The following is a 27,975-nucleotide window of genomic DNA, read 5'->3' as shown; positions in this document are numbered from 1 at the left end:
GCTATATCTTGATAAGGTGAGATAATATGTACCTATCAAGTGAACAAGTTGATACCTGCATGGGAATATTCAGTGATTTACACCCTTCGTAAACTAATAAGATAACATTTTAAATTACATTAGTAGGTGATGGCTCTGTCACAAGAATTACTGTACTTTTAGAAAGTAACATATATCAACAAAATAAAATCCCCTCCCCTCCCCACCCCACCCCACCCCTCTTAAAAAAAGGGAATCAGAACAAAACAAGGTTAAACCCCCACTTGATAACTTTCCTCTTTAATTTCTGTTTCAATATGTCATTTTGCAAACTTTGAAAAATAAACCCTCAAAACTATAATATCATTACATATTAGACGAAAGAGTCAGAGACTTACTTGGACACTGTCTCAAAGTCCAGCTCTCCAGACCCAACAACAATGTTAGCTTGGGTGAAATCACCAACTGAATTCAGGGCAAAACTATTTAGAGAATTTGTTTGTGGTCTGGCACCTCTCAGAAGGCTGTAGACTATAGTTGGGTCATCGCCGGCAGAGGTGGCAGCGATTGTTAATAGTACGGTTCCTCTAGCTGTGTTCTCAGCAATGTATTGGTCCGGGTAAACATTCCAAACTGGTGCAGCAGCAAAGGTACTGTCAATAACTTGAATCTGAATGGTGATCGAGGTTTCAAAGATGGTGTCGTTTGCAGTCACTTCTAAGGAATTTAAAGCCGGTACCTGGGAAAAGACAGTTTTCAAACGTTACCTGGTGGCATCCTATTATAGGAGGAGGAGGGGAAGGAAGAGGAAGAAGAGGGTAAGAAGAACAAGGAGGAGAAGAGGAACGTGGAGGACGAGGAGGAAAAGAAAGAGGATGAGATGGAGGAGGAGGAGTAGAAGGAGGAGGAGGAAGAGAGGAAAATGAGGACAAGGAGGAGGAGAAAGAGTATGAGGAGGAGGAGAAAGAGGAGAAAGAGGAGAAAGAGGAGGAGAAAGAGGAGAAAGAGGAGGAGGAGGAGGGGGGAGGAGGAGGGGGGAGGAGGAGGGGGGAGGAGGAGGAGTATGAGGAGTATGAGGAGAAAGAGGAGAAAGAGGAGAAAGAGGAGGAGGAGGAGGGGGAGGAGTATGAGGAGGAGGAGGAGTATGAGGAGGAGGAGAAAGAGGAGGAGAAAGAGGAGGAGGAGGAGAAAGAGGAGGAGGAGGAGGAGGAGGAGGAGGAGGAGGAGGAGGAGGAGGAGGAGGAGGAGGAGGAGGAGACACCTTGTTGATAACGTAACGTTAGCCATATCACCAGCAAGTGCGCCTACGACGTCCTGTCGTAGTAGTACGAAACAGTTAAACTATATGTACACAACTAAACACGAAACTGAGACGGAGTGGAACTCCTTCTAATATGTTTTAACTATATACGACAATGTGCGTCGGCTGAGACCCAATCCAGACTACTCGAGCCTCAGCTCCTTACAAAATATATCTAAGACACTTAACAAAGAACACACAATTACACTAACACAATTACCAACATAAACTTATAAGCATACAACTACAACGACACGTGCAAATTGACATCTACACAAAGAAAGTAACGATACGATGGTATGCCAACATTGCGTGGCTATAACAATAACATTAAAACCAATAGAATGGTGTGCAATCTTACGATAAGAACAAAAGTTGTACTTTAGCCATTAATTGGAGTATCTTGCCCCCTGTGTGAAGTTGCCACGCTTTGTATGTTTCCTTAAGTCAGTTAAAATTGTCATTGATACAATGACATAAAGAAAGGAAACCTATAATGGCAATCCACGTAGCTTTCATTTTCTGCAGTTTCTCCTGTTATTTTGCAGTTCCATCCTCATGTCTCATACAGAGAGTTGACAAAAAGAATAAACTTACACCCTCAATATTTGCTCTGCTATATATTTCTCCAGTGGTTGGTACTATAGTGAAGTATTGGGTATCATCTAAGCTATAGGTTAATTTGCTGTCTAGGTCTGGATCATCGGCAGCTACTGTCACAATTTTTTGACCTTCAAGTGATGCTGGTATTGCAGCTGCGTAAAAATTGAAACACAATTAATAAGTTATATAAATTAATAATTATTATGTACATGACCACCATGTGTAAGTTTAGTGGTTTCCCGACTGGCGTGCCCTCCCAAAAGTATGATGACTCAGGGGAGAGAAGTTGTAAAGATAACGCAGGAGCAGAAGATTAACAGTAAACTTGAATAATTTAATAACAATTAACTGGAACAACGGTATACTTGAATAATTTAATAACTCAACTGGAGCAAACTAAAAATAAAATATTATTTACAAGTTACAAGCTCACTTCACACATATAACTCAAACGTACTCACTCGCTCACAAGTGTTGGCCGGTCAACCATCCGTATTCACTGCCTCATTCATTAGCTCTGCCAAACATTTTAAAACACAAGAAAATTCTATCACACCACACGCACACACTCACCAGTTGCAAACACGCACTACAAACAGCGCGCCACGCCTGATACGTTTAAAACCTCGTAACCTACGTAATTAAACAGTGATGCATAGATACAAGCGCACCATAGCCTAACGCTACACTATATACATGTACGCCCACACAAGAATACGCCTATCATTACAATCGCTCATTTACACATGCATCTTCAATTTAGTCACTTTCAACTTATTGTGATTGTCCTGGTTAATACCAGTGGCGATATATCTTCTCCGTTAAACCCCAAAACAGAGTCGCGCAACCCAACGCAGCAAACGGCCATTTCTTTTGACAATCACTAAACCTCATCATGTTGTGCTGATTAACATTCATGGCAAAAATTGTTTGGCACCATTTCCTCTGGCTTAAAAAACACACATACCAGACCAAATTATTATAGTCATCTTAAGTAGGTATTATCCTTATCACTCAAAGGATGACTCTGGTCACAATATAACGTTTGATAACATATCTGACTGTTATCAAAATATAAAACACTGGTATCCCGGGGAGTACCTCGCTAACACTTTTAACATTGAGGAATGATCCTTTAAACACTGAAGCTCATCAATTATTAAAAGTGGCTGGGATACTTATAGTCCCTTAAATATGGAAGACAATCAGATCAGTCTCTCAGATGCAACTAACAGGAAAACAAGACAGCTTACAGCATAACATTTTAGCAATGATCTACAGATATGTCAAGTTACAAATGGTGTTTTGCTGTCAAAACCAATGGTGCTCTGTTGTATATACGAAGTTAAAAGAACCTATTCTGATCAAACAAATTAGAATGTTGAAAACAATCTAACAAAGTAACTTTTAATGCTTTAAGCCTATGCAGAATAACCGAGACATCGGTCATCACCAATTCAGCGTTGAAGAAGCAAATTTCAGAGATTTCGGCATATTTTAAAGCTGACTTTCTTAAAACCAGGAATAAAAATATAAACAGTCCCGCAGCACCGTAAGACTCAATTCTTCTTTTTTCTATGATATATCAAGACTAAAATTCTGTCTTAAGATATATGAATAACTGAGTGCATTTGGGAAAAATCCTTCAAGTTTCAAGATCTTTTACCACATTTATGATAATTGATCAAACTGGAGTTTGCATTAACCACATCATATAGTAATCAATACAACTGAAGTTTGCATTAACCACATCATTTATGGTAATCGATAGAACTGAAGTTTGCATTAACCACATCATTTATGGTAATCGATAGAACTGGAGTGTGCATTAACGACATCGTTTATGGTAATAGATAGAACTGAAGATTGCATTAACCACATCATTTATGGTAATCGATACTACTGAACTTTGCAATAACCACATCATTTATGGTAATCGATAGAACTGAAGTTTGCATTTACCACATCATTTATGCTAATCAATAGAACTGAAGTTTGCATTAACCACATTGTTTATGGTAAAATTGATAAAACTATTTACACCTGTTCATCTTGAAGAGTACAATGAAGTTTCTATTAACATCAGATCATTATGAAAAAGTAGGTCATATTTAGGAATCAAAATGTTGGAAAAGTTTGTGAAAAGTATGGCAATCCTGCCATATATAAAACAGTCCTCCTCAAATTTTCAGTGTTAGACATGCCTAGCATAATAGCATTACCAACTCGGTACGTAGATATTCTATCCTTTTGGCCAAAAACAGGGGACTCAGGTGGTATTTGCTATAGGCAGGGAAGATTATAATGAAAAATAGGGCCGAAATGTAGGCCGAAATGTATCACCAACATCATTCAAGCTAATGCTGGACAAATGAATGTGTGAACTTCCCCTAAAAATTTATCATTGCTGAAAACATTTATATTTTATGTGGCGCTAAATTGGTAACCAGATAGGCCACAACAAACACAAATTCCCAGTAACTATTTAGTTACATATGATCGGACAGTAGATGAAATCATGTAGTACATATATATGGCAAAAGCAAAAAGTGGGTAAGAGTAGGTACTTTAATGAACGTAATAGGAAATATCACATGGAGACTCAATGGACATAGCAAAAAGAAGTGAAAGGATGATTCTTGGACTAGCATAAATATGTATAAACTGGGGGTCTCGTTTAACCTATGGTCGCTAAGAAAGTACTTTAGCATTTCAGAGTATGTGAAATATGTGTTTCAATCATAGTGCCCATACTTACTCTTGTAATCATTAGCCGCTAGCTGGAACTGTGGCTCCTCGTCATTCACGTCGGTTACACTGATTGTAAAATCACAGAATCCATCCAACTGAGGTATGGTTAGAGAATTATCTCTGGCAATAACAGTTATTAGGTAAAATGGATTGGTCTCCCGGTCAAGGTTCCTGAACCTGCTGACTGTTATCATTCCCGACGACGAATCGATTTCAAAGGGTGTATTCGCAGGCTCCATGCTGTAAGTAACTTGACCATTATAGCCACGATCAGCATCCGTCGCAGTGACCTGGTGAAAATGGGTACACAATGTCGCATAACTCTTTTTTACCGTTACTTCAAGGTGAGTAAATTTCTGCATACATTTATATTTCTGCATACATATTTATACGAATGAAAGGCACGAAATTAAAAATTGATACGTAAGAAATGGTGAAGAAAGAAAGGCACAGCTATCAGTCAATGTTGCATATCCTTTATCACTTATTAACTTTTGAGAAATAACACTCAATATCATCTGAGGCTCGCTAATTATAGTGAGTGGACAAACACACAGATGATTAGGTCAGTTCTGTATATATAATAGTTGGAAAGCGTAAGACCAATGGCCTGCAATATATGTTTACAATAGTCAAGTCGAGAACAAACGGTGTTCAATGCCATGCCAAATTTGCTCTGTGTTTCATAAGAATTAAGTTTAAAAAAAAAAACTTTGGTCAAGTTGCTCAAAGAATGAATTAACACAAATATTTTGAACACAAGAATATAGCTACAATTATAAATACATTCACTAGCTAGTACACTCAAATGTTCCCTTTTTTTTTTTCGATTTTGACTTTTTCATAAAGACACATAAAGATTATAACTTTCTGCCTTTAGAGCTATACCTTCTAAACTAGTAAACCCAGGAAAAAATGTACCTCAAATTTACCGCGGTAACATACCACACTTTTACCCCGGTAAAACCGGGGTAAAAACGCGGTAAATTTGTTGTACATTACCGTGGTGTTTTGGCCCTATGGACGCGGTAAACCGCGGTTTACCGCAGTAAATTACCACAAATTTACCATGGTTTTACCTCACTTTTACCCCAATTTTACCGCAATTTACCACGGTGTTACCATACTTTTACCGCGCTTTTACTACACTTTTACTACGCTTTTACCCCAAATTTACCACAGTTTTACCGTTCTTTTACCCCAATTTTACCATATATTTACCACGCTTTTACCACAGTTTACCGTTCTTTTACCCCAATTTTACCTTAGATTGACCATGCATTTACTACACTTTTACCCTAAATTTACCACAGTTTTACCGTTCTTTTACCCCAATTTTACCGTAGATTTACCACACTTTTACCTTAGTTTTACCTCAATTTACCATACTTTTACCACGCTTTTACCCCAATTTTACCGTAGATTTACTACGCTTTTACCTTAGTTTTACCTCAATTTACCATGATTTTACACTAATTGTAGGACAGTTTTACCTAACATTGAGCATGATTTTGTCCTAACTTCAATCAGCATGTATACCATATATTTCTTTGAATTTCACCCATCAGTGTACTGCATCATAATTTGGCTATATGCCTTTACCCTTATTGTAATGGTTGTAAGCCTGACATGTAAGTCCTCAGTTGTAGAATGCAACAGTTTTTAATTCATCAAATCCATGGAGGTTTCACACATGAGAAAGCTTTGTTGAATTTCAATTACCCTAGATGGTATGATTCCTGACTCTCTTCTTTTGACTTAATTGGTAGTCCAGATTGGACTTTTCATCTCTTATTGTCCTCAAAGAATTGTTTTAAATAGAAAGAGTACTCTGATCATGATATGATATGATACACCTCGTATTACGCTTCCACCCGAAGGTGCTTCAGCAGACTAAGGAAATCCTTAGTCGGAAATTATTGAGGTTCCAAGTTTTTGTGCGTGGAAGGACACCGGCGAATCTCGCCTTCTCTTTTCGAATAGTGCCCTGAAGTAACGAGGCAGGGGTGTGTAGTCCTGCTCCCGGGACCGCAATTTAACGTCCCCTCCGAAGGACGTGAGTACCGCTTTCCACGTGTAGCCACTTTCCTACCACGAGAAAGGAGCGGGGTGAAAAATAGATACATAGACTTGTCAAGTCATTTAATGGACCTGACAGAGAATACCCAAATCTGAGGACACTGATTGGTCAATTTTTGTGTGCCACAGTGTTGAGGCACAGAAGCTATGCCTTATGTGTGCTAGTTTATATAGTTCTTTTTTCATTTTAAAGGCTTTTATGTTCTCCCTAATAATGAAAAAAGAATTAATTGTTGTCTCTTCTCAAATATATCAGGGATTCCATGAAGGAATTCTCTATGTATCTATCCTCTGTTTGTTATTTTTTAGGAAAAGAGATGCATACTATAACATATAGGAATAGCAGTTTGTCTCTCTTCTTTATTCAACTAATATCCACAGGTAATTAATATTGCCAACATTAAGATATGAATAGAACAAAAGGTTTGTCATATCAGTATTGCAAAAATATGGGACAAAATCATGGAAAATTGCTGTAAATGTACCATCTTGTTTCATAGTGTGACCCATATATGTTCTACTGTGGTAAAATCATGGTACAAATATGGTAAATTTACCATAGTATAATTGCACCATATAGTTTTACCCTATTTTTACTGTGGTTAATCATAGCACAATTGTAGGAATTTCACATATGTAGTTTATGTACCATATAAACTTACCCTACTTTTACTACAGTAATATAATGGTAAAACTATGGTAAATTTACCGTAGTAAATGTACCACGCTTTTACCCTACTTTTACCGCGGTAATACCATGGTAAAACTGTGGTTAATTTACCGTAGTAAATGTACCGCACTTTTACCCTACTTATACCGTGGTAATATCATGGTAAAACTGCGGTAAATTTACCGCGGTAAATGTACCACACTTTTACCCTACTTTTACCGCGGTAATACCATGGTAAAACTGTGGTAAATTTACCGTAGTAAATGTACCACACTTTTACCGTGGTAAAACCATGGTAAAACTGCGGTAAAATTACCGCGGTAAATGTACCCCACTTTTACCCTACTTTTACCGCGGTAATACCATGGTAAAACTGTGGTAAATTTACCGTAGTAAATGTACCACACTTTTACCGCGGTAAAACCATGGTAAAACTGCGGTAAATTTACCGCAGTAAATGTACCGCACTTTTACCATACTTTTACCGCGGTATTACCATGGTAAAACTGCGGTAAATGTACCGCGGTTGATTTTACCACAATTTTACCACACATTTACCCTATTTACCACACATTTACCATAGTTTACCGCGGTAAAATTAGGGTACATTTTTTGCTGGGAAGAGAGTAACTTCATTAAAGGAGAAAGAAACCCACAAATCTTCTTCAGCTTATGGCAATACAGATTGCCCCTATGAACAACTAGTTCTCTCACATATCTAAAACAAATCTTGCTCCATTGGAGAGATATCATGATGCAAAAGTCATATCGTGGTGAAGGGGGGGGGGGTGCGAACATTTGTGAATCTGTGATGCCATAGTTGGTGAATTCTTTTTACGTTCCTTCTGCTTCAATTTCATATGTCAAAAAGTGATGGTGAAATTGAAACCAGTGCCAGTATATACTATGAATGTTTAAAGAACTTTGAGCGTTTGGACTCAGCCTTTGCAAAATCCGTCAGTATATATTACAATCAATACCAGAACCTGTTTTTTTGTGATATTTGCTGACCAAACCTAGTAGAGCACATGATAACAAAGGCCTGTGCAATCGGTTTACCAATGAATTACCTGGATTACGAAGTCACCATTCTCAGCTGCCTCAGAGACGGTGGCATCCAAGTCGTTGCAGCCTCCAAACACTGGAGCGTTGTCGTTAAGGTCGTTCAAAAACACTATGAAATCAGTGGAAGTGGTATCTGTGTTACTTGTTGCACTTACGGTCAGGCTGTATTCGTCCTCTTGGGGTGTGCCCTGTAGCCAAGTTATCACACCTTTAAAGCCAATCAAGAAATTTGATAAGTTAGTATCATCATGTTGCATGAATCAGGACTAAAGACAAGAGAGAAGCCCAACACTTCCCACTTTAAACCCTGCCAACCAGTTGTTTGCTTGAGGGCTTTTGTTTTTCAAGATTCAACTGAACTCCTAAAGGTTTTCACCGACTGGGGGGGGGGGGGAATCCCATTTTGTAACACATTTTAGTGGTCGACGCCGCAGGTTAACTCAACCTCCTGGGAGATTTGTGATGAACAAACAGAAAAAAAATAATCTAATGTTACATTTTATGTTGTGTAGTTATCATATTAACAACAATTCTGAATTACAGAGAGAGATACATTGTGTGCAAAGTGGACGAACATGCTCAACATAAGTTTAGTGTGTAACAATGTATTGAGCCGGATCCTGATTGGACACTTTGCTACCTTTGCTTGCCAAGATACACCTCCCCCACCCCCACCCCCCCACACCCAATCATTACCATTACTTCCTTCACTACCTCTAAAGAAGGTGATAGGTGTCTGATTTGTCATTTCACGACCTGCGATAAATGAAATGTATAGCACAGCAGACGGCATGAAAAAGCTAACAGAAAACTTGAATTTCACATTATTCAATATTATAACACCATGATATTCTACTTGATACCACTAGAAATCAATTGTGTTTGTTGTAGTTGTATACAGTATATGGAGTGGGGGGGGGTGGTTTGCAGGGGGTGTCAAATGGCCTTCAACTCTGTCAGTAATTGATTTTGACCTATCTTATTTTTATGACACTTTGAGTTACACAATTCAAAATTGTAACAGCTTTCTGATTCCTAATCTAAACTCATAATAGTCTACAACAACAACGACAAAAAAAAAGGTGCTTAAAGTCTTAAAAAAAACATCCAGTCTACCAAAATATGCACAGAACATTTAGACTGGTGCATGCTGGAGCATTTTAGTGCTAATTATTGTTAGCGCTGTTGGCTATTTGGTAAATAAAGACAGGTCAATCTTTGTTTTTAGTCTTGATTTGTCATTTGGTCATTGTTCGCAAAAAGAACCAAACATTTTGCACAAAATTGTTTACCTCCTTATAGCAATGCACATTTTAAACTAGTGTTTGGTACTCCTGTTATTTTATGGTTAATAATATTGTGTCTGGGATATGTATGTATGTATATGTGATCTTCCCGCAAGCAGGAACTCGCGAAAGAAGCCATGGAGGCTTTTAGACTCGCAAGCTGACCGAAGCCAATCTCTCGGCACACATCCATTTAACGTCCATGTCGGGATGTTGTTATTGAACAACACCCTTGCCAGACGACACACATTGCTGTCGGCGGGGAATCGAACCGGGGATCTCATGACTGGGAGATGCCGGTGTTAACCACTAGGCTATACACTCCGGATAGAATGCATAGATGGCTCCATTCACCCCCTCTACCCCCCCCCCCTGCGGAGTGAAGACTCGTGCACAAAGAAACGACTGTTGCCGGTAATCTGACCTAGTTTCGAATGAGTGTAACAGATGTGTTAGACACCACCATCGATCCCAGAAAATACACACACACAGCTTGCTACCGTTGGTAATTAGACACTAGTGTACAGTCAATACATACAGCTACGGTCAATACCCACAACACAGTGTACATAGCAGGGATGGACATCTCAGGTCCAGATAAAAGATAACAAGGTATCACATTTCATTACTGTCTGCATTTTGTAGCGACAAGAAAGACTTCACTTGCAAGCAACGGAAAGTTAACTTTTTCAGAGCACCGCACACGGTTTGGGGCGAGTCTTCAATGCCTTTAAGATTGATTACGGTGGGAGATAGGCAAGAAATATTTCATAACAGCAAACTATCTTTAATCAGTGACTGATCTATGAAGAGTTTGCCAAGTGCTGCATCTATACCCAATTAAATTAATAAATACATCAAACAAAACCAGCATTGTAATTCCCAGAACCACTGATAGATGAGAGCTTTTGTCTATTTCCTGCAGTAATTCACCCTACTAAGAAAGTATTCCAAGTATTCAGCAACCAGAGGTTTTACCTGAGCCAGGTGAAATTCTGAAATGGGTACCAGGATCGATGCTATACGTGACGGGTCCAGTCACGGGTCTGTCGGGATCGTTGGCATAGACAGCACCGATGTCGATTTCTCCATTGACTCTCTCATCGATGATGTAAGAGTAACCGTCAGGATTAAACTCAGGAAGTTCGTCCTCTTCTGCGGAAACTTCCACTATTACGTCGATACTGCTGGAGAGAGGGGGGTCTCCACCATCGGTCGCTGTAAGGGAGAAAGTGTATCGAGGAGGGATGTTCCTGTCAAAGTCTAATTGACCGTTAGAATAGAGGATATTGTCATCCACGTAGAAGAAAGGTGCGCCTTGACCATCCAGAGTGTAGTTCAGCTCTGCATTCACACCATCGTCACAATCTGAGACCGGTACTGAAATTACGACACAAGAGGGAAACTAGATTATAGCACACAAAAAAATCATAATATATCGAAATTCTTTCTTCAATAAAAAGACTTATTTTTTTTCTCTAGCAAATACCAAGTGCTGGCATTAAGGTAGCAAAATTAAACCTGCAAGTGCCTACATGCTATATCTGCCTATGCGATTTGATGCAAAACCTGAGATTAGGCTACACATGGTAGAAAGAGAGGCAGAAGTGTGTCATCTCCCATATTGTAATAGACTGACGAAAAACAGCATAGGGTTCAAGTGCTCAAAACAGGTCATCCAAATACCAGCATTGCAGGACTGATCGTTAACAAGATTGCCATGGTCATTCATCGGACCATAATTAAGGATTTATAAAGAGTTCAGATTTTTGCATAGCAGTTTTCAGGCATTAGAATTTCAGTAATTCGTCATAATTGATAAATATTGGTATGACTAATTGGTGCACTTGATGAAGTATAATCTTGCATTTAGTCTAGCTATTTGACCATTTTGCATAGCAATTTTCTCACAGGATAATTAGTAAGTTATTCCTTGGGCAACCAATATACTACTAATATTATTGAAAGATTTAACGTTTATCTGAGAGATTTACCACATATATATATATATATATATATGCTCAGGTCTATGAGACCAGCTGGAATGATCAAGTAAGGTTGCATGTACACGTTAAAGAACACCACCCACATCGTATCCATCACAAAGAATATAGTCTATTCCTAATTCTACATCTCCTCTTCAGTTCCCATCCATCTCCAAACCCCCCCCCATGCCCCCCACCCACCCAACCCCTACCTTCCAAACAAAGAAAATGCTACATACGGAACAACGTCTTTCATATGAAGCTATATACATAAAGATCTGCTTTATTGGCTCCAATTATAGCACGCTATAGCTAGGAAAGTTTTATGATTATGTAATCGACCTACCACAGTCATAAATCGACCTCGGGCTGTACAATTAGCCTGCATAGCTTCTTAACACCATTAGGCTCTTTATGTTAACACTGTGTGAAAATATGTTTGTGTCTACAGTTTAGTTAATCATACAGCGTTCACACAAAGGCCCCCGTACAGTAAAAAATATGTGGCAGGCTTTGCAGACTAATTGGTAAAAAGAGGTCATTTTAGGACCAAGGCAGGTCGATTACGTAGACCTCAAGAAACTTTTTTATACAGCTAATCTAGAATCTACGACCAACATAGTCTAAAACAGAGAAACTCGAATTTGAAAGTTAAAGCCACATGGGTTAATCCTAATTTGTGGAGACTTTCCTATAAAAGTGGATGATTCTTTTCAATTATGTTACGATGTTCAATGCTGTTCACAGAGCAGACAAAGATGTATGGGGAAAAAAGAATGACTGTAATAAGGGCCACACTGAAGGACTTGAACAGAAATATTGAAGCCACTCACAGGTAAAAATCGCCAGTGTTTCAGTTTCAGGGACTTCTACGTAGAGATTTGATAAGCCAACAAACTCTGGTGAGCAATCGTTTACGTCTAGTACTATGACATTGATCTGTAAAGGGAAAGAATGAGAATGTGGTCTGCAGATTATACATCAGAGGCGAGGGGTTTTAAAATTGAAACAAACTGGATAAAACAGAACAAAATGGAACTGAAGAAAAAGAAAGGGGGGTAAAAATAAGGGATTTAGTTGAATATTTAAAACTTAAAGAAAACAAGAAAAATCAAAAGTAAAAGATTCCCTATTTTGATCAATCGAGCCAAGAAGTGCTTTAATATGTAATGCTGCACGTTTTGATAGAATCCTTGAGCAGGTTACAAGTCACAGGATGTAGCCTGCAGTAGTGTTGGAAAATATGAGTTTCTAACAAAATTTGGGGAATATTCCAATAGCAGATGCATGTAACAAAACCTACAGTAAAGATAAAAGCTAGCTCAACATGTTAGTAGGAAACACCATCTCATTATCTTGTTTCTAAGAGTAGATAAACATAAATGTTTGTTTTGAAAATAATGGTAAATTTATTTGCAGTTAAAAACAACTACAGCAAAATGTGGTAATTGTTGCAGTTTATTCTCTCCATGTTTAAATATCTCATAGAAAAACATTACCTTTAAACAAACATGAACATCAAATTGAGAATATTATTCAAAGAGGGTAATTTTGCAATTTTTAACTGTAAGAGCAAAGTGGAATATATTTTATCTAAGTTCATATTACAAGTCACATTTCATTACTAATATTACATTTACAATATTATTCCCAACAGTTTCATAGTAATCAATTTTATGGCTTCCACCACACTTGTAAGGTAGGTTATATTTCCACAAACATAGAAACCAAAACTACAGCTCACCCTACTTATCAATGACTCTGTCTTACGTGCCACATTAATTTTAATTTAAAAAAATAAAGAATAAAAAAAAAATTGAAACTCAATTCATTCTTTGTAAATTTCATAGAAGATACCTGATTATTAGCTGGAATAGGCAAATTTCACTTCAAAGAACAAAGCAAAACTTATAGTAAATTGGAGAAAAGTTTCTAGGCTATGCTTCTAATGTGATAACCTAATTACTAATACTGGTAGTAGGAAAAAGAGTTCGAATGGAGGTGACCAAATATTGTACTCGGTTGACCCCTGTACTCCTCCTTCCTCCCACCTCCACAAATTCCTGTCTAATTATTCTTCAGGAATGATGTTCAATATTCTTGTGTCCAAAGAAACCCAGAAAATGTGTGACGCTTACCCTCGCTGTACTCTCACGTCCTACGCCAGTCTGAGGCCTCTCGCGAGCAGTAACGAGTAAGAAGTATGAGGGGAGGCTCTCCCGGTCAACAGTCGTTTCTAGAGTGACCACACCGCTCACTTGATCAATGCTGCTTGGGGGACAGTTTGCACACAAAGGCTCCAAGTAATAGTCTACAGCTAGTTTGATATTAAAGGAGTTTGCCTCCACTGTTATCACCCTGAATGGAGGTAATGGTACAGTAAAGACAGAAAGGGGAAAAAAATGGGAATTATAAATGTTGTAATCATGACAACACTGGTCGACTTATGCATTGAAATCATGAAATGATTGTCGGCCACCACTATCATCATCATCCAAATATTCCATAAGTCATTATTACTATGACAAAAATATTGGATTTTTTGAGTCATTTTTTCTACAATTAACCACTATTATCACTGCCACAACCACCACTATCATCACCAACTTCCATCATAATCATTACCGCCACCACTTCCATCATCATTATCATTATCATTACCAAGTTAACCAACACCATCACCATCAACACCATTAGGCTACTATCATCACCAACACCATCATCATCACCATCATCATCATTAACATCACCATCATAACCATCATCATGCATGCTCACCACCATCATCACAACCACCATCAACATCGCTATCATTACCATCATTGTCAACAATTCCATCATCATCATTACCATCACCATGCATTGAACACCGTCATCACCAAAATCACCACTCTCCCGCAATTACCATAGCATGCTACAAGGTGCTTACACTATTCCGATACATGGAAGGGGTGGGTGTAATCTTTTAATAATTAAAGGTCACAACAATGATGTTTTGGAAGATGCACCAATGAATTGCTTGCAAAAGTTTCACCTTGAATGACCATTGTTTGAATGTCCAGCAGATTATCTTTGGTAATACCTGTCACAAACAATACTGTAAGGATTCAGTTTAACTTCTATGATAGGCATCTACAGATACAAGGCCTTACAATGTTACCCATATGATATTGTCAATGTGATGTGAGCTGTGTAATTTAACTTAGGTTTTTTTTTGACAAAAATGGAAATTTAGCAAAGAAATCTCTATTCATATATATGTTGACATAGATTTGGATAAAACTTACAACTTTTTTGACTTCAACAGAATAGCAGAATATTACCAAGTTTGTAATTTGTTTTAAAAATATTGAAAATCATAAGTTTCAAATTTGATCATTTGGTGCACTTTCCAGATATATGTCAACAATTCATGTTTGCTGTTATAAATCAAACTGTTGAAGGCTGCTGATTCTTTTTCATTTGGCCAACTTTCAACTATATGACAAATTGTTCATTTGTTTTGATGGAATTTTTTTTCAATTTTGCTGCAAATTTTTAACATATAATCTTAACAATGGATCATTCTGCACTGCATACATATTTTAACATTCCACATTTTTCGGCAATAAAAATTCTAACTGGTCCACAAGAATAGTCAAGAGAAAAAATGGAAAAAAAATTGTATAAACTTTTGTGTCGATTAACAGCTCTTTAATAGTATGACTTATTATTATGGTTAAAGTGGTAATATAGTATTTACTAAATTAAACCGCAAGTCACCTAAGTATATATAAGTCATACCCACACGTCACTTCTTTGAAATATTAGACACCCCACCTTGATCCTAAGTAACCGTTACATTCCATTAACGATCTTTCATTTTAAAATTTAATACACAGTATGCTTGCTATATAAATCACCTTCTGCTATATTGTGTGAGTCAGTAGAGTGTAATACTAACAAAAGTAAACAATTACAGTGTGTGTTGACTTATTTTATGAGCCTACAAACTGTTGTCAATGCAAATTAGAAATATTTAGCTCCAAAGTCCTATATTTATTTTGGAAGATCATGCAAATAGAGAATGATAAAGACTTTGAGCTTGTAAAAGATGATATACAGTAGTACTAGGGACAATATCTTTCACAGAAAATACTGGTATATAGCATACAAACATATGACTATGATATTACAAGTTCTACTCTTGTGCTATAGTCCTTCCAGTTCACCAGATATTCCATTTTCTTTCCAGTTTCTTCCTAAGAAGTGGCTAAGAAAGAAGGAAGTGTGTTTCAGGGAAAAGAGGGGTGTGTGGACGGGTGGGTGGGAGCGGGGGTGCGGTTGAAGATAAGAAGAGCACAGCCCTCTTCAAGCTCTCACTGAAATGTGGACATATTTTAGCAAAAGGATCATGCCAAATCAAGCATGCCAACCTGCCACATATTTGAAAATAATATTTAGCTTATATACTCGAATATATCGTAAGATCACTGAGCATAATTGTAACACCATTGTAGTCAGTGCTTATTAAGATTTTCTCTCTAGTAGAGTATACTTTATTGTTTATGCAATTAGAAAGATATCAAGGTCCATCTGAAGTTAATTAAGGACAAATACCAACATTCTTAAGTGGTACTTCAAGGGGAAAAAGCAACACTTGGGATGTTTAAATTGTGGTTTAATTCTGATTCATATATGGTTAATTTGTAACTAAAACAGCAACTCTTAACATCCATTTTAACTGGAAGTTTTAATTATTCCTCTTTAAGCCCTTGTGGCTGCCATAACATTTTGGCTTTAACTCTTCTGTCTCCTTGATAATGATCAGTCAGGGCAAATACCAAAGGATTTTTCTGGTTGTCCACCTCAGACAACCAGTTCTTAAACTTTCTTGCCCAAAAGCAAATCTGGTGGTCTGAACATTAGCAAAACAGCAAGAACAACCAATATTTGTACTGTAGGAGAGATGTGTATGTTCCGTGGCTAGAACACTAGCTTTGGGTTCGGTACACCTCCCTTTCGTGTGGATCATAACCACTATAAGTATCTTACATTCTTTAAAATCATTATTTCCAAATTGATGGAGATGGGTACCTATTTTATCATACCTATTTAGCGGTACTATCTTTACATAATGCAATCTAAATTTCATGTAAAACAACCAGTCGTGATCTGCCAGACGACCTCCAAACCTGATTCTTAGTTCGGTCGTCTCGGACCATCAGACGACCGTTACAAAATTTGCCCTGTCTGTTGGCTTATATATATGACTGAATAGATTTTAAATTGACTGATACTTACGTCTGGGGACTGCTTGACTCCTCCAACACATATGCCTGGTAAACTTCTTCAGTAAACTGTGGATCATGAGCCACTCCAAAGACCTGAACTTCTGCATTGAGTGTTTCTCCCCCAGCAGTAGCATAGACACTTAAAATGAAGATGTCCTCTTCTACAAATTCATCAGAATTCTCTGTTACAACGGTTAACACACATCCAGTGCTTTGGTCCACCCTGAACCTGCCTAATCCATCCACACTTGCTGTATAATAAAAACAACAGCAAAGAGAGAGAGAATGAGAGTTCAAATCTCTAATCGCAAATATTCAAAAGGAAAATTATTAAAAAATTGGATTTCAAGATGCATTTATGATCTTTTGTAAGGCATATCTGAAAACAGATCTTGTGGTGCCAAATTTACGGCTCTAACAACTAACTATTTTACTATTTACATACTTCTGAATTTGTTTTGGACTATATGCGTTCAGGGTTTTTTTCTTTATATATATATATATTTTTTATTATCATTTAGTACAGGTTTTTTTTTATATTGTTGCTAAATAGGCTTTTACATTTTAGGCCTTATTGGTTCTATATATTTAATATTTAGGTTTTTGTTACTATTTGTTTTTTGGTTTTACATTTGTAATGTGCTTTGAGCAGCTTCGTTGATTATGCGCTATATAAATATTACTTATTATTATTACAGTACTACAACTAAATGATGAAATATAAATTTGTCTAGAAGATAAGAACAGGAAGTTAAAGGGATATACATTCTTAAAGAGCATAATATCTTCCACATTACTGCTAATTAAACACCATCGTATCTCAGTATCTTATCCCTAAATAGAGATATGCTTGGTTTGACAGGCTAAACCTTTCCTCACTCCAGGAAGTGGAAAAAATTGTCTGGTCTGTGATGTCCTAACGGAGGATGTCCTTAAGTTCAAAGGCTTTCCTTTCCTATATTTTAACCTTCTTCTGGAGTTATCCTAGAACTATGGTAATTTCATTGGAATATTAACCTATGCTATCAATGTTTATCTAAACTAACTTTAGGATTTCATTAAAATATAAACAAGACATTTGATTTTCCTCTCTGGATAAATGGCTTGGACATTATAAAGAGCTCAATTGCCATGATGACATCATTTTACTCTGTGATTGCCAGATGCATTCAAAATATAACACAAACTTTTGACCAAAAAAAAGATTGACGACAACTTTCTCTTACTTCAGCCACTATCTACTTCAGCCAAGTCTGAATTATCCCTGGTTTATTAAATTAATGGAGGTACTGACTTGTTCGGAGGAAGTAGTTAACCTCGGTCTCTTCACCATCCACAGAGGCACTGAGTGTATAAACGCAGGCATCGTTAGGGGCATCCGCTGGAACAACTGCAAGGTATGGGTACGCTCTCATAGTCCACTCCAGTGTCGCCTGAGCAGTTACAAGGATCGTAAAATCAACATAGGTAGTGTCACCTGTGAAGGCATAAATAATGACAAATTGAAGTACTGGCAATGATACATTAAAAGCAGTCATATTGTATACCAATTGCCATAACAGAACTGGAGAACGAATGCCAACATTGTAAAGTTGCGTGAGGTAACCTATTAAGTTTATTAAACTGAAAAACTGAAACTGAAAATCCAGACTTGTCCAATTTCTCTCTTGACCACCATCCCCCCCCCCCACTCCCTCCTCCTCCTACCCCTCGAAAGCCAATCTGCACCAGTTACTAAATTTAGATTCTTCTATGAAACAAGATACCTGAGATAATTATTAATTTTCTACAATCATGAAAAAAATTAAACCAAATTTACTTCAATTGGTCTTGTGTATGCTTAGTGCAACTCTATTAATTGAGAGGAGATGTAAAAATAGTTAATTTAGTTACTGAATAAATCCCACAACTGTAAAATAATTGCTTTAACCAAACAGGAGGCAATTATAATAGTTCGAGATGTATTGCAACACGTGGCCATTTTGAAGTTATTTAATGCTTCTTGAACAATGAAATTGGAAACTAACTAGCTCTTTGAAGTTAACAATTCCTTCAACTGTAAAATAATTGCTTAAGGTTAACAGGAAGGCAACCAGTGGCGGAGCTAGGAGTATTGGTCAGGGGGGTCGAGAATGGTCTGTAGGGGCGCTTTTGATGCTATCTAAGCGGAGCGCCAACACAGGTTGGCGCGGAGCGTACAGACATTTTTTGAGTAAAGATACTCCCTACATTGCCGGAAATTACCCTTTCCAGGCCTTGTTAATTTGCAGATAAACGAAGAATAAATACGTGTCACGCCAAAAAATGTCAATAGTCAATGACAAATGTCAATAGGTAGATGAGAGTGCAATAAAAAAGTTAATAATCGTGAATAAGTAAAAAGTGGTAAAAAGCTGAAAGGGCGCCAGCAGTCCATTTCAGTCCGTCATGGGGGGGGGGGTGCATCCGCCCCCCTGACTGTATGGACGCTCCGCCACTGGAGGCAACTACAATCATAAAAGATGTATTGTGACTCGAGGCCATTGTGAAGTTACTTAATTCTCCTTGCACTGTCAAGAAATTTGAAACAAACTAATTAGTGGAGTTAATTTTGATAATTTATCTTCATGTTGATTGATACCAAAATTCAATATTAAATTTGGAATGTAACTTCTTCATCAGTTTAGCTAGTCAAGTTGAACTTCAAAAAAACAGAAGTAATTGCGTACATTTAAAGGTAATATTATCTCATTGTGGTTTTCAAATTTGCTTTTTTTCTGTGCATATATATGATTAATTCTGATATGAGAAAGAATCAAAACAAATTCTTTAATTTGCTAATTCTCCTCCTCCATAACCTTCACATGGTGGATATATGTAGGAGGTTGGCTTTGGTGTGATCAATCACAAAATCCTATTCAGAGTAACTTATTCAACAGGTTTGGTAACAATTGGAGGCCCAATTCATGTAAAATGTTGCTTAATTTGCTTCCATATAAATTAAGTGAATGCTGGATCATAAAACAAAAAGGTGGGATAGTCAGGATTATAGCAATATATCTGTTTTATGTATCAACTGCATATCAAAGTTGAATATTTTTTATACATGATGTGTTACTGTATTTAATCGATATAGACAGAGATGACTTTTCAAACTTGACAAGACTGTTGGAACTACACTTCTTTTAATACTCTTGACTTGACAGATTTTCCTTACAATTGTTGACAAAGTCCTGACTGACCATATGCCAACCAGCCGACTTAGAGACTGTTAAATATTTAAGGTGAAGTAAACCCAACAACTATCATTGTTTAAGTGATAGATGTCACATTAGAATAGTATAATTTAGTTAATTTGTATTTGTATGACAGAAGAAGTCAATCTGTCAGCTGTTTATTTTAGAAAGTTTTTTTTTAGTAACTTTTACTTTAGTCAATGCTGGTTGTTGTTGATGTTGGAAAGTAGTATCCAAGGATGTAGGACAATTTACATAAACCCTAATCCCTCTATTCACTACAAAAATACAAGGTAGCATAATTGAGTATGTATACAAAAGAAACATCACCAGGTCAGGGCATAGTATAAAAATACAAAGGTACAGGGTAGCATAGCATAGCTAGTGCACACAAAAGAAACCTACCAGGGCAGGACATAGTCAAGATGACAATGTATTGTATTGCCAAGTTATGCAAATTGATACACTATTAATTATGTGTGACATCACATCCAGCCAGTGAAGTGAGTGTTGGATAAGATTTTTATTCACTCTCCAAAATACCATCATCGGATTGAGTCCTGCTATATCTCTTAGCTGAAAAAGACGGAGCTACAATATTGTGATTTTCATATCATGGGGCACAGGATCCTATATGTAGGATACCTGTATTGAAGCCTGGGCTAGTATATTGTAATTTATAACTGGCATTTAACTGTGAAATCTGAAAACACAATTATTTCCTGGAGACTCCAGATTCACTCAATATGTAGTGTTCTGGATAGGGCAGCTTGTCGGCAGAGTTGGGATGGAAGTACATCACCTGACCGGATAAAGTAAAGCTGTATTGCAGAGCTCGTCTGACAGTTTAAGAACTGGAACCATTTGCCACTTTCCTCTCACATTGGGTCGAAGACCGGAAGCTTTTGAGGATAGTTTTATCACCGACTATAACACCTACCACAACCTGATATCAGCAACCACGTGTCAACAAGTATTGTCAACACCTTTAGGCAATATTCGTCATAGTGACAACTCAGAACTCATTTTTTTTTAAGATAAATGTTAAATCAGAATTTCATGATGTAAAGGGGGGAAAGCTCTTCAGAGTAGAAGAGGTAATCTCATTCTTTTATAGAGAAAAGAGTATCCAATTAATATATATTAAGACTAAATTTATACGTGCCAGTTTGCTCTCTCGCAATTGAAAAAGATCCAGGGGTATCAAAACTTTGGAAAGTCTTAACCTTTTCAGTAGTTAAGCTAAATCTAGTATATGTTATCCTCTGGTAAAGATTGCGCCAAAGCAATCTGTTATCTCTAAGTATTCAGGAGTCCTACGTGTTCCTAAGCAGTATTACAGAACGCTGTAACCTTTATTTTGCATGTTCCTTTTTTTTATTATTTTAAGGAGAAAGTTCCTCCTCAATAAATACCTATTCACTTAAGAAGTTGAATTTATAAAACTTGTTCTGCATCATTAGTTGGTTGGAGTATTTCTTTTTTACATTGCATTTTGATTTTGGATAGCCGCTAGGCGAATGTGTCGCATTGCCACTTGCATTCTTTTTGTGGGTGACAATTAAATGGGGGCCTGTCCGGGAATTCTATCCAAGATTTAAGCATAAGCATTTTCTTTGACAGAAGTGAAAAATACATAACTGGTTGGTGTCATAAAATTCAACCTGTGAATTATATGTATATTAATTGTTTGTATTTACTTGTATTCGCAGACGAATTCCGCAAGAGCAGCTCTTATTTGGTCGGTCTACCTGTGTACTTCCATTCTAGCGTCTTACTGGCGGTCCCGACAAGAACTGAAGCAACATCTAACGTAATGTTGGTTGGCAAGTAGTTAATTGTGTTTTGTATTTTACATGTTTTATGCCAGACGTGAAATCCACTTACACAATTAGTGTATCATTGTTGTTTAATCGTACAACTGTGTTACCTATGATATGAAATTACATTGTTGTCGGATGTAACTATAAATTGCGCGCACTCTAAACTAAACTGCAGGCATCAGTAATTGGTTTCAATACATTAGTCATGACTAGTCAACTAGAGTTAGAAAAACTTGTGTCAATCGGAGAAAAGTTAGGTCTCAAAGGTGTAGAACTAAAACGATTCTTAGATGATGAAAGGAGCAAGCTTAAGCAAGAACGAGATGAAGAAAGAGATCGAAGAGCTAAGCAAAGGGCGATTGATGCACACGAACAAGAAGAAGATAGGCAGAGACAAGAAAAGATAGAAAGAGAAAAGGCAAAGCAGTTAGAAATACAACTCAAGATAGAAGAAGCAAAGCAAGCCCAAGCTGAGGCACAAGCACAGATAGGCAATGGAGGTTATCATGGTAATGGTAGTGCAGCAAGAAGTAGACCACCTAAACTGCCACCATTCAACCAAGAGAAAGACGACATTGATGCATATATCAATAGATTTGAACGTTATGCCACATTGCAAGGTTGGGATAGGGATACTGTATGGGCCACAAGTCTTTCAGCACTTATTCAAGGTTGTGGATTGTTTGAATATTCATCACTTTCACTTGAGGATTCCAAAGATTACGACAAGGTAAAGCAAGCCTTATTACGTGCATACCACCTTACAGCCGATGGTTTTAGGAAGAAATTTCGTGATATTAGACCTGCACATGAAGATACAGGAACCAAGTATGTCACAAAATTAAAGAATTATCTCCATAGATGGATGGAATTAGAGGAAGTAACTACTTATGAACAACTCCAAGACATAATATTGAGAGAGCAGTTCTTGAACTCATGTAGCAAAGATTTGGAAACATTTCTGAAAGAAAGAAAGCCGAAGAACATCACAACAATGGGTGAATTTACCGATCAATATGTAGAAGCACATGGAGGTTGGTATCCTGGTCACTCCAAGAATAGTAGAAGTACTCAAAACAGTAATTCCACGAGGAACCAGAATCGTAACAACGGAAGATTCCACAATCACAATCAGAAGTTCCAGCAACAAAATCAGAAAGGGAAAACGTATTCTGGGCAGAGAAGTGAACCCAGGAAATGCTATATTTGTGATAAACCAGGCCACTTTGCAAGAGACTGTAGGACAAAGCGAATGCAAACCATGGCTCTTATGACAGATGTATTTAGTGACATGATGGAGAAACGCGCCTCAACTTTGACCGAACAGAACCTTCCAGACAAAAAGGAAACTGGCGGTGCATGTACAGACATTGGGGCATTCATGATGGTAAAGCCAGATCCTCATCTATTCCAAGCAAGTAAGAAGGGATTCTTCACATTAGATTGTGGTCACAAGTTAACTGTATTGACTCAAGTTACAGCCGCATGTAAAGATCAGAATTTATCGTCGATGCCTGTTCAAATGGGTAAGATAGGGAATCAAAGTGTTAAAGTATTACGGGACAGTGGATGCAGTGGTGTAGTTGTAAGATCTCAGTACGTCAAGCCCAGCCAAATGACAGGTGACGTTAAAACTTGCATCCTGATTGACGGTACGGTACGACAATATCCCGTTGCCAACATACTCGTGGATACTCCATACTTCTCAGGTTCAGTTTCGGCCTTGTGTATGAATGATCCAGTCTATGATTTAATTCTAGGGAATGTCCCAGGTGTACGAGAACCTACCAATCCAGACCCGAATTGGGAAGAGTCACAGACACAGGATCAACCAGTACAACCACCACCAAATGTAACCAAGCCTATGGCAATAAGGAATGATGATGACCCAAATACAGTTGCCGCAGCACAGACAAGGAGTCAGAGCAAAGCAAAAGAGAAGCCCTTTAAAAAGTTAAAGGTATCGTCCCCGATTGGTGAAGAGGTTACTGCAGACATGCTACGTGAAAAGCAACAACAGGACCCCACCTTGGAAAAAATCAGACAGTTAGCCGAAACAGGAGATGATAAAGTGAGTAAAAATGGGAGTACTCATAAATATGTGAAGTCCAGTGGCATTCTCTACAGAGAATTTAGTTCTCCTCGAGTGGAATTTGGAAACAGATTTAGGCAGGTAGTAGTTCCAGTTGACTACAGAGATCATGTATTAAAGGTAGCACACGAATCGATTCTAGGGGGTCATCAAGGATCCAAAAAGACGCGTGATAAAGTAATGAGTGACTTTACATGGCCTGGAATGCAAGCAGACGTTACCAGGTATTGTCAGTCGTGTGATGTATGCCAAAGAACCCTCCCTAAAGGTCGTGTTACTAAAGTACCATTAGGAAGTATGCCGCTGATTGAAGAACCATTTCAAAGGGTAGCAGTAGACTTAGTAGGACCGATCAAGCCAGCCACAGAGCGTGGACATCGATACATATTGGTTTTAGTTGACTACGCAACTAGATACCCAGAAGCAGTACCAATGAAAACCATTGAAGCTGAGTCAGTAGCTGAGGAACTCCTTGGAATTTATTCAAGATTAGGCTTCCCAAAAGAAGTATTAACTGACCAAGGATCTCAGTTTGTCTCTGGCGTCATGAAAGAAGTTAGCCGATTATTGTCAATTCGCCGATTAACCACGACTCCGTACCATGCCATGTGCAATGGGTTGGTAGAGAAATTTAATGGCACATTGAAAGCAATGTTAAAGAAGATGTGCGATGAAAGGCCTAAAGATTGGGACAGATATATAGATCCCCTACTGTTTGCGTACAGGGAAACGCCACAGGAAAGCACAGGCTTCTCGCCATTTGAACTGCTATATGGGCGGACCGTGCGTGGTCCTATGCGGATTCTTAAGGAATTATGGACCGGCGAATCAGAAGTAAGTGAGACGAAGACTGTGTACCAGTACGTGTTGGACTTACAGGAACGTTTGGAGCAAACATGTCAACTAGCACGTGAGGAGCTCAAGAAGTCTAGACAAAGGTACAAAACGTACTACAACAAGAAAGCAAGAGTAAGAAACATGAAGGTAGGAGAAGAAGTCCTCCTCCTTCTCCCCACTGATAAGAACAAGCTACTTGTGCAGTGGAAGGGACCATTTCCAATAGTGGAGAAAGTTGGTACGATGAACTACAAAATAGACTTTGGCCATAGGGTCAAAACATTTCACGCCAACCTGCTAAAGAAATATAACAGACGTGAAGTGGCAGCCACTATGTTCGAGATGCCAATACAAAGTATGTATGAAGTTGTCTGCACATCGGTTCTAGAAGATGAACCACAAGAGGAATCTGGTATATCTGAACTCAAATCATTTTCCACAGATGATCTTATACATCTTCCACCTATGTTTCAGAAGGAGCGAAGTACTGATGTGAATATCAGCGGACAATTAGGAAAAACAAAAACTCAACAGGTACAACAAATATTGACAGAGTTTGAAGACAGTTTGACTGACCTACCGGGGAAGACAAAGCTCGGTGAACATGTCATCAAAGTCAGCGATACAACACCTATAAGGAGTAAACCTTATCCAATACCACATGCTCTTCGAGATGATATCCGCAAGGAGATCCAAAGTATGCTGAGGATGGGCGTAATATCGCACAGCAAAAGTCCATACGCTTGTCCGTTGGTAGCATTAAAGAAGCCGGATGGATCTTTGAGGGCCTGTTGCGACACACGCAAAATTAACATGATCACGGAGTTTGATGCTGAGCCTGTTCCAGACCAGGAAGAGATTTTTGCAAAGTTATCCAAGGATTGCTACTTCAGTAAAATCGATCTGAGCAAAGGTTACTGGCAAATCCCAATGGCAAAAGAGTCGAAGCCATTAACAGCATTTGTGACTCATGATGGGTTATACGAGTTCAATATGATGCCATTTGGTCTTGTGAATTCTGGTGCTACATTCAACAGAGTGATGAGGAAGCTTCTTAAAGGAATTGAGAATGTCCATAGTTATGTAGATGATATCCTGATACACACTCAGACATGGGAGGAACATCTCCAGAGAGTAAAAGAAGTCTTCACAAGAATCAAGAAAGCCAACTTGACGGCTAGACCTACAAAATGTTTCATTGGGTACAATGAGGTGGAATTTTTAGGACATATTATAGGAGAAGGTAGAGTAAAGCCCAAACCTGACAAAATTAAAGCCATTCAGCAAGCAGAGAGACCAACTACAAAGACTCAAGTGAGATCATTCTTAGGGTTGGTAGGTTACTACAGGAAGTTTGTACCAAACTTCGCAGCCGTGGCAGTACCACTGACTAACTGTACGAAGAAAGGGGAACCAAACGTGATTAGATGGGGCGAGAGCCAAGAACAGGCGTTCCAAACACTGAAGAGTAAGCTTGCAAGCTCACCGATACTTCAGCTCCCCGACCTCCACAGAGAATTCACACTTCGGACAGACGCTTCGGATACAGGAGTTGGTGCGATCCTTCTTCAGGAGTTTGCAGGTGAAAAATTTCCAGTAGCCTATGCTAGCAAAAAGCTGAACAAGAGTCAAATGAGATACTCAGTGATGGAGAGAGAATGCTTGGCCGTAGTCTGGGCTGTACTCAAGTTTGAGCCATATCTCTATGGCAAGGAATTTGTAATAGAGACAGACCATCAACCATTGACATGCATTCGGAAGTCGAAAGTGGCAAATGGAAGGATAATGAGGTGGGCACTGGCATTACAGCCATATCGTTACCGCATCCAAGTGATAAAGGGAGCCGATAATGTAGGGGCTGACTACTTGAGTAGAAGTACAGAAATAATGCAAGCCAATTTCTTATCCTTCATCAGCAAAGAGCTGTAAGAAATTCATTTCCAATAGTGTATGGAAATGTGTGATTTCAGGAAGCTTAGGGAGAAGCAGAGGAAATTGAAGGAGATTTCAGTGCAGGATAGGCTGAAACAAATATCCTAATGTGAGATGTGTATAAATGTGTTAGACACATTTTATTAAAGGAGGGAGTTAATTGTCACATTAGAATAGTATAATTTAGTTAATTTGTATTTGTATGACAGAAGAAGTCAATCTGTCAGCTGTTTATTTTAGAAAGTTTTTTTTTAGTAACTTTTACTTTAGTCAATGCTGGTTGTTGTTGATGTTGGAAAGTAGTATCCAAGGATGTAGGACAATTTACATAAACCCTAATCCCTCTATTCACTACAAAAATACAAGGTAGCATAATTGAGTATGTATACAAAAGAAACATCACCAGGTCAGGGCATAGTATAAAAATACAAAGGTACAGGGTAGCATAGCATAGCTAGTGCACACAAAAGAAACCTACCAGGGCAGGACATAGTCAAGATGACAATGTATTGTATTGCCAAGTTATGCAAATTGATACACTATTAATTATGTGTGACATCACATCCAGCCAGTGAAGTGAGTGTTGGATAAGATTTTTATTCACTCTCCAAAATACCATCATCGGATTGAGTCCTGCTATATCTCTTAGCTGAAAAAGACGGAGCTACAATATTGTGATTTTCATATCATGGGGCACAGGATCCTATATGTAGGATACCTGTATTGAAGCCTGGGCTAGTATATTGTAATTTATAACTGGCATTTAACTGTGAAATCTGAAAACACAATTATTTCCTGGAGACTCCAGATTCACTCAATATGTAGTGTTCTGGATAGGGCAGCTTGTCGGCAGAGTTGGGATGGAAGTACATCACCTGACCGGATAAAGTAAAGCTGTATTGCAGAGCTCGTCTGACAGTTTAAGAACTGGAACCATTTGCCACTTTCCTCTCACATTGGGTCGAAGACCGGAAGCTTTTGAGGATAGTTTTATCACCGACTATAACACCTACCACAACCTGATATCAGCAACCACGTGTCAACAAGTATTGTCAACACCTTTAGGCAATATTCGTCATAGTGAC

General features: G+C 38.1%; 1 protein-coding gene across 1 annotated transcript in view; it reads right to left on the bottom strand.

The window, feature by feature from the left end:
• Positions 1–27,975, bottom strand: part of LOC139964367 (neural-cadherin-like) — a 67,284-nt gene that overhangs the window by 35,652 nt on the left and 3,657 nt on the right. The window contains exons 3-11 of the mRNA XM_071965918.1: positions 18,286–18,468; positions 17,002–17,242; positions 13,857–14,076; positions 12,552–12,657; positions 10,712–11,113; positions 8,453–8,655; positions 4,641–4,923; positions 1,877–2,034; positions 378–718 (exon numbers count right to left, since the gene is read on the bottom strand). Of these exons, the coding sequence (XP_071822019.1) occupies positions 378–718; positions 1,877–2,034; positions 4,641–4,923; positions 8,453–8,655; positions 10,712–11,113; positions 12,552–12,657; positions 13,857–14,076; positions 17,002–17,242; positions 18,286–18,468 (2,137 nt within the window). The remainder of the gene's footprint in view (positions 1–377; positions 719–1,876; positions 2,035–4,640; positions 4,924–8,452; positions 8,656–10,711; positions 11,114–12,551; positions 12,658–13,856; positions 14,077–17,001; positions 17,243–18,285; positions 18,469–27,975) is intronic.

Source organism: Apostichopus japonicus, chromosome 3, assembly GCF_037975245.1.
Source record: "Apostichopus japonicus isolate 1M-3 chromosome 3, ASM3797524v1, whole genome shotgun sequence".
NCBI classification, from domain to species: domain Eukaryota; kingdom Metazoa; phylum Echinodermata; class Holothuroidea; order Aspidochirotida; family Stichopodidae; genus Apostichopus; species Apostichopus japonicus.
This window is presented reverse-complemented; position numbering and strand designations above follow the sequence as displayed.